At 44.0% G+C, this 9572-nt stretch overlaps 1 protein-coding gene across 2 annotated transcripts; it reads left to right on the top strand.

Moving 5' to 3' along the window:
• The first annotated feature begins 544 nt into the window (after nt 1-544).
• On the top strand, nt 545-9531 carry sfmbt1 (Scm like with four mbt domains 1). 2 transcript variants are annotated; one of them, XM_067236188.1, is made up of 21 exons: nt 545-615; nt 3301-3355; nt 3436-3530; nt 3693-3936; nt 4159-4247; nt 4562-4814; nt 4956-5053; nt 5133-5234; nt 5389-5548; nt 5699-5781; nt 5899-6025; nt 6112-6225; nt 6397-6439; nt 6551-6618; nt 6727-6866; nt 6958-7067; nt 7189-7364; nt 7532-7710; nt 7798-8022; nt 8158-8286; nt 8413-9531. In XM_067236188.1, the coding sequence occupies exons 2-21, from the start codon at nt 3331-3333 to the stop codon at nt 8551-8553; spliced, it is 2601 nt and encodes an 866-aa protein (XP_067092289.1). In that variant the 5' UTR covers nt 545-615; nt 3301-3330; the 3' UTR covers nt 8554-9531. The 2 variants fall into 2 exon arrangements, with proteins under 2 accessions (XP_067092289.1, XP_067093071.1); XM_067236970.1 differs by lacking the exon at nt 545-615 and adding an exon at nt 1160-1234.
• The last annotated feature ends 41 nt before the right edge of the window (nt 9532-9572 follow it).

The following is a 9572-nucleotide window of genomic DNA, read 5'->3' as shown; positions in this document are numbered from 1 at the left end:
CAAGCAGGTTATGCCAACGTCAACGATTGTCTTGTAAATTTGTCAACAGTGTGTGCATTCAACCGTTCCAATAAAATAACACTTATTATTTTACATTGCTATATTTTCGATAGACCGAACAATGATGCTGAAATAAGCAACTCGAATATTTTTCAAGATGGTTGAAGTCGACATCACAGTTTGTATTTCATCACTTAAATGACATTAAACGAAAGTGGGTCGATCATGAATGCAATCCATTGCCTATTCTAGTTCAACGATTAACAAAGTGTTGAATCCATAGGGGAATTGGACCAAACGTGCACCCAGTCGGACATTGACGATTTATTGGACATTAGCTTTTTCGAAAAGAAAAAGTATGAATTAAAAGAAAAATAATCTTGCTAGTTTCCTTCTGGATTTTATACTTGGTTTTGGATATGTCAAATTTTATTGTGTGAAGATGGAAGTCATTTTTTCATGCTCAACACCGACAATATCAGCTATCCGGGCTTAGAACGTGGATATAGGCGGCAGAACATGCGCAGTTGCAGTTTGTGCCATATTGGAATGAGGTCGTGAACGACTAGGCGGAAAGGAACGGCATCTAAAACCGACTTGAAAAACTATTTACTGGTAAGAAACGAATTTTGTGACTAAATACTCACATACTATGTTTTGTTTATTATGTTCTCATTATGGTAACCTGCATTTTGGTGATGTCTGCATCTTTTTTCCCGTCTCTAAAAAAGATGACTCGGGCTCGGTCGAGTGCAAGCGCCCTTATTGCTCGCTATGTATTGCTCAAGCCATGACGTTTCAGTAACTTGACTTGGTCACAGGCGTTTTTAGCATGTGTCGAATAAGCCCCCCTTCGACCGCTGTGCCTTTGGCATCAGAATTGACCTACATGGCACAAAAATAGACGCTATTTTGTTTGTTTTTTTCTTTCTTGCTTTCCGTGCCTTTCTCCTCAATGGACGTAGCCTACCAGTAAAGTTGGATAATCGGCGGTAGTGTCTGCAAAGCAATTGCATTAATGGCCCATCTATTGCCGAAGACCGCGTTTGTCAGTTAGAAACCAGTCATTGAAAGCCTCTACGGATAATTCACAGCAATCTGTTCTGGAATTAAGCCGTTCGTATTTGTTCGGATGGTTAAGCTATTATCTATTACCGCTGCACGCTGCAAAGCTGTTTATTATACTAAGGGAATCAACTCATTTTAGTTGGATGTTTACATTTTGGGGTTTCGTGTAAGTTATTTATAATACGGCTACTTGGAGCTAGCATTGATACTGTACATTGGACCATTTCAACGTTGGCAATAGCAACGTTTTCTCTCCTTATCAACTTCCTTAGTTATGCAACTTGAATAATCCGAGCAACATTCTATCAACTGACAAACCGCAATGAAACGTTCTATCAATTGACTGGTTGTGTTATGTATTGGTAGGCCTATATACGTTTTATGCAGTCAGTAAAAATATTGTTAATTTTCGACAGCGCTTGGACAATCACTGACGCCTGAGGTGTATCATTTGGCTTTTTTTTTTTTATTAAATCAAATCTGTAGTACTCCAAAACAGATGTGTCAGATGACCTAGAACATATTTCTCAACTTCCATACTCCAGAAATACGATGGTGGCCATATCCATCTCTCTGAAGAGTAAATCAATGGTTGACAGTATACCCTGATGTTTAAAGGGTTATGTTTTTTTTTTTGTTCAAGTGTAACTTCAAATTTTTTGTGTGAACGTCACAGGACATTTTAAGATACATTTTTAGAGATAGTTTCTCTTCTGTTGTCTAGTTTGTCTTTTTGCATTTACTTTCAGTTGCCTGGTCTGCATATGCTTTTATGGTATGTTAAACACTGATCATATGATCCAGCAAGAGATAGAAAGGACATATCTGCAAGGGTTGTGTGGGCACTGTAGACCTTCACTGAGTTTGGTTTCTCTTTCCTTTCAGGGTGAGTGAGTTAATGGTGTAGGCTATTGTTTTCAGGAAAAGGCCATCTCATTTTGTGCAGTTTGTGTGTGTGTTTTAAAGATTCTGTAAAGTCTTCAAGTAATTCAATAAGGGTGTTTTTGTGTAATTGTATACGTACTACAATCATCACAAAGTACAAGACAATAATGACATTGTTATTTCAAGAGTTGTCTTCTGCATTTTGAGCAGTTACCAGGATCAACCAGTTGACATTGATGTCACCTAATCTCAAATATGAGTCATGTATCATCAGGGAAGTGTGTTCTATTTCTCTCAGTCCATATGGAAATATAACACCTAAGCAACCAGCATGTGTCCTTTTTCCCTCCAAAGCAATATTTGAAGCTGTCAATCAACTAAACATTTGCATAAGTCTACGCCCACCGAACTATCAGAATTGATCTGAAGTTTAGACACTCGAGACCCAATTATTTTATCTTTAAAGACTTGTTATTGTTATATAAAATAGTTCTGTATCTTGAAAATGACCATCAACTAGCATTATAGATCACTTATATATAACAAAGGAGTCCATTACATCGGGGGGGGGGGGGGGGGGGTGGAAATCAACCCTTCTCATGTTATTAATAGTATAGACTTCTTTGATAATATCAGTTTGATTCTACATCGACATGTGATGGTTGAGACATTGTACATTTCTTTGCTGCTCTTTTCATCCACTCCTGTGTTGGAGTGTAACCCCCCCCCCCCCTCCCCCCCAGCACAACAATATCTTGTGTGTGTAGTGTTTGTGTGAGCCTGCTAGCTGAGCCTGGCAGGGCAGTGGGGTCGTGTGTGAAAGGGCCTGGCTGATCCTGCAGGAGTGCGGGGGTCGTGGTGGCCGGCCGGTGTTCAGGGGGAGCCTGTCTGACGGCCGTCTCGTCTTTAATAGAGACGTCAGCGATGACAAAGACAGGCTTGACAGGGCGGCTGAATGGAGCAGCGGTGACAGAGGAGCTACCCTTCGCATCCTTTACATAAACCCCACAGCCATTGTCATCCCTAATGCTTTCTCATTGCTGGTTTAGAAATGCCATCTTCTCATTTTATCCGCTTTTCGCAGTAGGCGGAAACTTAAATGTGTGAAACTCTGATGTGAATGCCACATTCTTTTTTGGAAAAGATTTGTTTGAAACAATGAAGCCAAATTCTGGACGTATCCCAAGTTAAAGGCATGGTTCACTCCCAAAAAATGAAGACCTCAGAGATGGAATTTTGTGTCTAATTTTGATGGTGTATTTGCCATCTGTTCTCCTGTGGTATTTAAGATGTGGGTTCTTCTTGTTCATACTAGTGACCTCTGCCCTGTTCTGTGTTTCTTCATAGCTGTTGACCTGGCCTATAGGGAGACCAAACATGAGCCATGAGCCTCTGGAGTCTGGTGAGTACTGTACCTTTCAACTGCAGGTTACTGCAGCGACGAAAAAAATATATACAATGTTTATCTGTGCATTTGCCTAGATGGAGACTCTGGTCAGGATGTGTCTGACTTCAGCTGGGATGACTATCTAGAGGAGAATGGGGCAGTGTCTGTTCCCCATCATGCCTTTAAACATGTAAGTCAACATGTCTTTCATATTCCTAATGTATTCCTTACAAGTCTTGTTCTACGCACACTCTCAGATGAGTGTAAGAATGATTTGCCACTGAACCAACTATCTGATATCAATATGTAAGTCTCTGTGTCCTCTTCTACCCCTCCACCCCCTGTGTCTCAGGTGGACCAGGGCCTACAGACAGGCTTGACCCCGGGCATGAAGCTGGAGGTATGTGTACGCTCAGAGCCAGATGGACCTTATTGGGTGGCCTCCATCATTACTACCTGCGGCCAGCTGTTGTTGCTGCGCTACGAAGGGTACCAGGATGACCGTCGCGCTGACTTCTGGTGTGACATCATGACAGCGGACCTTCATCCGCTTGGATGGAGCAGGAAGCAGGGCAAAGTCATGAAGGCTCCTGAAGGTGAGAGCGCTGAGGAGAGCTATCAGTGTAATCACTTATTACACAGTAGTGACAAACAATAAAGGACATGATTGTTGAATATAATACCCAATATCACTGCTTTATTTGACACAAAATAGTGACCAGTTGTGACGAAGTACCAGTGTTGGATATGCTGGCAGTGTCATACCTCTGTGACCTTATCGTACGTGTGGTAATACCCTCTCTGTGTCTCCCTCTCAGGTGTGCGTGAGAAACACCCGGACTGGGAGGCCCTGCTGGAGAGGGCCCTGGCAGAGGAGTGCAGCGCACCTGCCAACCTGCTGGAAGGGGTAAGAGCATGCTTGGCCCTCACACTTATACTAGAGGCAGCTGACAAGGAGGAATCTGAAATGTGTGTTTCAGAAACTAGTTTTTCTTACCTGTCTGCTCAATGACCCCATTGCCTTGAGAGGATGTATCCAACCCTTGCACAGTGAAGTTTAGATGTAGATGTCATTTATATTCTCTTCTACTCTAGTTTATAACAAATGCAATGCACATTCCTGGCAGCACATCCTCCATATGTATGAGTTTGTGAGTGTGTCCATTGTTGTGTGTGTATTACTGAGTGTTTTTCTGTCTCTGTGTCTATGTCTGTCCCCAGCCCCAGCGTGGGAAGGACCCAGTGGATCTGCTGAGCCCAGGCTGCAGTGTGGAGGTGCAGGACAGCCAAGACCCTGCGGTGGCCTGGGCTGCAGAGGTTGAGGAGAATGTGGGGGGCAGGCTAAGACTGCGCCTGTTTGGCACAGAGGGACTCCCAGATCCTCTCTCCTCCCTCTGGCTCTACTATTTCCACCCACGCCTCCACCCACCTGGCTGGGCTAAGGAGAACGCCTGCACCCTTAGGCCACATACAGGTCAGCCGCTTCCTGGGAGATCCCGGTCTCACTGATTAATGACTGATATTGTTCAGATGATAGCAATATAAGCCAATTTACACAGGATCTGCTACATTGCTACATTGGTTTTTCTCAATAAGATGTGTTTCCTTCTTTCAGACCTCATCCCCCTGTGCAAGGAAGAAGAGTGGGAAGATGTGAGACAGCGAATCAGAGATCATGCTGAGGATGTGGCACTGACTGAAGAGTTCTCCAAGGTAAACCATGTTCCAGTGTTTTAAAGGTCTGGGTGGTGTTTATTCTGTGCTAATTGGGTATGTTTTTTGTGCGCCTCAGGACCGACCTGCAATCTCAACCCACTGCTTTACCGACGGGATGAAACTGGAAGCTGTCGACCCTGCTGCCCCTTTCTGTATCAGTCCTGCCACAGTCGTCAAGGCAATAGCCTTCTATATATCCTCCCTCACCTCTAACTCTGTTCTTCTGTCTGAATACTGCCCTCAGTTATTTCTTCGACTGACTTGCATCATCACTAGCATTGCTGAGGTGAGATGGTTAGACAACACATCATGCTCACTCATATTTCCTGCAGGTGTTCAATGAGCAGTACTTCCTTGTGAAGATGGATGATCTCCGTTGTGATGAAGGGCCAGAGGACAGTGGGAGATCCTTCCTGTGCCACAGAAACAGTCCTGGGATCTTTCCTGCTCAGTGGAGCCTCAAGAACGGGGTCCCTCTCAGCTCCCCAAAAGGTGTGTTGGGTTGGAAAACTCTGATGTTTTCCTTCATGACTCAAAGTTATTTCTCTTTCTTTCCCATGCTTGATTTTCTACCCTTGCCCTCTGTCTCTTGGGTTTTCCTTCACTGCGTTCATTTATATTCCCCTCTCTGTCATTCTGTAGGATACCAGGGGCAGGACTTTGACTGGGCTGACTACCTTAAACAGTGTGAGGCTGAGGCAGCTCCACAGCACTGTTTCCCCACAGTGAGTTAGGGCAACTGCTTGAGCACCACAGTGCACATATTGCAGTGTGTTTACAACCCCAAAACATGCAGTAAAGCTAGCTTGTGAAAGCCTCCCTCTTTTCTGTTCTCTTCTCAGGACCAGACAGACCACAGCTTTAAGGAAACCATGAAACTGGAGGCAGTGAACCCTCTCTCGCCTGAGCACATTCATGTTGCAACAGTCACCAAGGTCAAAGGGCAGCACATGTGGCTTAGCCTGGAAGGTGAGCATTTATCTGAGCTGTTCATGCTAAAGCGCTTACAGATAAACTTCATGTACACTTATCCATCTTCCTTTCTTTCTGTTCAGGGCTTAAGCAGCCAATGCCAGAGCTGATAGTTCACGTGGACTCATTAGACATCTTTCCTGTCAGCTGGTGCGAGACAAATGGCTACCCCCTCCTCTATCCCATAAAGCCTAAAGGTTGGTGTTCTCTAGAGGGGAAACACATATTTGTGTGGTCAGCCACCTCCAGTGTATGTATTTGTTACCATGTAGAGCAAAGAATATCTTATTTTTGGGACAGTAAGAGACAACTAAAAAAAATATTTATTTATTTATACTAATTATTAATTTGTAACACTTTTCTTTTAGTTGAAAAGCAGAGACGGATTGCTGTGGTGCAACCTGAGAAACAGTATGTATGCAGGACTGAGAGGGAGGGAATGTTGTCCTGGCTATTCATCTTAGTTTGATTAACATTCTGTCCTTTGCACTTTGCCCCTAACCACTGCCTCTTACTCAATAGCCGAGCCCTGCCCAAATCCACGTCACCTGACTCTTTTAAGCAGCAGTCAGCCAGCCAATCAGAGACAGGTGAGGGTTGTTTTTGTAGTATTTTGTTACTGACCACCACTACTCCTATTTTGATGCCATGTTAAATATTCCCTCCTTTCTGACTAAATACTTTGTGCCGTAACTTAGGACAAGGAAATGGAAAGTATTGCTGCCCCAAAATCTACTTCAACCACCGGTGTTTCTCTGGGCCTTACCTGAACAAGGGGCGCATTGCTGAGCTGCCCCAGTTCATTGGCCCAGGCAACTGTGTACTGGTCCTCAAAGAGGTGGGGATAGTTTGCTATTAAACATTAGGACTAACATCCTTCCATGTACAACTCTTATGTGTCAGCCCTCTCTGTTGTGTGTCCTGTTCAGGTGTTGACCCTGCTGATTAACTCAGCCTACAAGCCCAGCCGTGTGCTGAGGGAGCTGCAGCTGGACCAGGAGGGGCGCTGGCATGGCCACGGGGAGACGCTGAAAGCCAAGTAAGGGACACGTGAAATCCTGGTACATTCAGTTAATGAGGCCGATTCAAGCTAACGGTAATTTTTACCATAAGTATGATGTGTCTCGTTTTAACCCAGAGACTGTGTTTCTTATCATAAGGTACAAAGGCAAGAGTTACCGTGCCACGGTGGAGATAGTGCGCACTGCAGACCGTGTTGCTGACTTCTGTAGGAAAACCTGCATCAAGCTGGAGTGCTGCCCTAACCTGTTTGGACCACGCATGGTTCTGGAGCACTGCTCAGAGAATTGCTCTGTCCTCACCAAGACCAAATACAGTCAGTTGAACCTTCTCTAAGTTCAATGTCTTTATGTTTTGGCTAAATATACATTCTAACCAGGAAATGTAATAGTTTAGATAACAGGTTAGATTACATATACTGTAGATGAATTGTGTTGCCTGCATAGTTTCCCCTAGTCATCCATGTGCGTGTGTTCACCGCAGCCTATTACTATGGCAAGAAGAAGAGTAAGCGAGTGGGCCGGCCTCCTGGGGGTCACTCGAACCTGGAGGGAGGAGCCAAGAGACGAGGGAGGCGGAGGAAGAGGAGAAAGCAACTCTTCGTACACAAGAAGAGACGTTCCTCAGCCTCACTGGATAACACGCCTGCTGGCTCACCACAGGTAACGCACGCACACCGACACACACCATGTGGTTCACCTTTTGACATGGTCTGAATCCCAAGACCATAACCCGTGTTGGTGTTACAGGGCAGTGGTGAGGAAGAGGATCTAGATGATGATGATTCTCTGAGTGAAGATTCTGGCTCAGAGCTCCAGGATGACCTCCAGGATGATTCTGAATATTCTGCCGGCAAGTCTCAACCCCCGACCCCGTCCCCTTCCCCACCTGCTACACCTAGGCCAACCCGTAGGCGCAGGAAACCTCGCTCCCCATCCTTCTCCGATGATGAGAACCGGCCTCCCTCGCCAAAGGTTAGCATGCTGCCAGTGCTGGACTGTGACTATACATTCAAATGAGGCCAATTCGGGTTTCTTCAAAGTCATGTCTTTACCTAGTGTGTGGTTGACATTTTTTTATGCATCTCTTCGTTCTGTGCTGGTTTGCAGAGCTCCAAAACAGAGGTGCCACCGAAGCTGTGTTTAGATACAAGCCCTCTGGAGTGGAGTGTGACTGACGTAGTGCGTTTCATTAAGACCACTGACTGTGCTCCCTTGGCTCGCATCTTTTTGGATCAGGTAATATAATATTCCCTGGTACATTCATGTGACATACTGACAAGATCAATAGAATGATTCCCAATAACGTATAATGTTTCTAATACCTTATTATCTTGACCTTTGACCTTTGTATGTGTTTTACAGGAGATTGATGGACAGGCTCTACTCCTGCTTAACCTCCCCACTGTACAGGAGTGCATGGACCTGAAGTTAGGGCCTGCTATTAAGCTTTGCCACCATATTGAAAGGGTCAAGCTGGCATTCTATCAGCAATTTGCTACATAGCTGAGGGGGTTTATTAAAGTGAGACGATTAAATGCAGTGCTCAGTCCCATGACATGACTCTCCATAACTGCTGCCTCTGGACATCCCTTGGAAACTTGCGCCAAGCTCAGACATCTGATGGATCAAGAGCTTCATCATTTGCTGTTTCTTTGCCATGTGTGTTGTACAATCTAGGAGCAAAGCACATGTGGCACAGGAACAGTGGCTTTGTGTTGACCTTCTACCTGTTCTCCCCTCCCTCTCTAAATCTTCTAGGAAAAGGGGAAGAAATGTCTTGCTTGATTCAGGTATAGCTAGCCTACATTCCTGCCGTTTAGGAATCATAATGGCTCCATGATCTGATGAGCTCCAACAACCCCAGAGCGTTTGACAATGCAAATACATGAAGAAGCACAAAGACTACAACTTTTTAGTGGTACGCAAAGTGTACAGGGTGTGTCTGTGTATATAGTGTACATATTCTAAAGCACCTCTAGTGCAACAGGGTGGTTAGTTTGATTTTCTACCAATTAAATAAGCTCCATAAGGTAGGCTATATGTGCACCTATAGAAGGACTTTAGGCATATTTTTGGACAATACCTAGACAGGATTGGATATTCACAAAAATAGCTTTTTTGGTTGACTTCTCTGAAAAGGATTTGAACTTTTGCTTAATTACACTGAGCATGATTCCAAAGCCTAAAATTAAGTTTTACCATCATATTACTGTTCCAACCTATAGGTCTAAGTTTAAGTAATGGGTTTTAATGATTGCATCATGGGCATATGCTTTCTAAAGCAAGACGTTTCTCCTGAAACATTAAAATCTAAAAATAAAATTTAATTTATCATTATTATAACTATCATTATAAATATCTGCTAGTACTGTAGTATTTGTGGTGTTTACATTTTGTGAGTAAATTGTTTTAGTTTCCCTCGTTTGCCTGCCTCTACCACTGAGATCAATGGATCTTGAATAAAACTGGAATTTGCATTGATTTCGTTTTTACTTATGTGTTTGTGGAATATGATTGCTATT

Source organism: Osmerus mordax, chromosome 1 (genome assembly GCF_038355195.1).
Source record: "Osmerus mordax isolate fOsmMor3 chromosome 1, fOsmMor3.pri, whole genome shotgun sequence".
NCBI classification, from domain to species: domain Eukaryota; kingdom Metazoa; phylum Chordata; class Actinopteri; order Osmeriformes; family Osmeridae; genus Osmerus; species Osmerus mordax.
Note: the sequence above shows the minus strand (reverse complement) of the source record. Positions and strands in the feature narration are given on the sequence as shown.

Bases quoted from the DNA above. Each gene is read 5' to 3' on its own strand.
- sfmbt1 (XM_067236188.1), top strand. From the start codon at position 3,331: ATGAGCCATGAGCCTCTGGAGTCTG. The intron at 6,026-6,111 runs GTGAGCATTTAT...CTTTCTGTTCAG, and splicing joins CATGTGGCTTAGCCTGGAAG to GGCTTAAGCAGCCAATGCCA. The intron at 6,440-6,550 runs GTATGTATGCAG...CTTACTCAATAG, and splicing joins GTGGTGCAACCTGAGAAACA to CCGAGCCCTGCCCAAATCCA.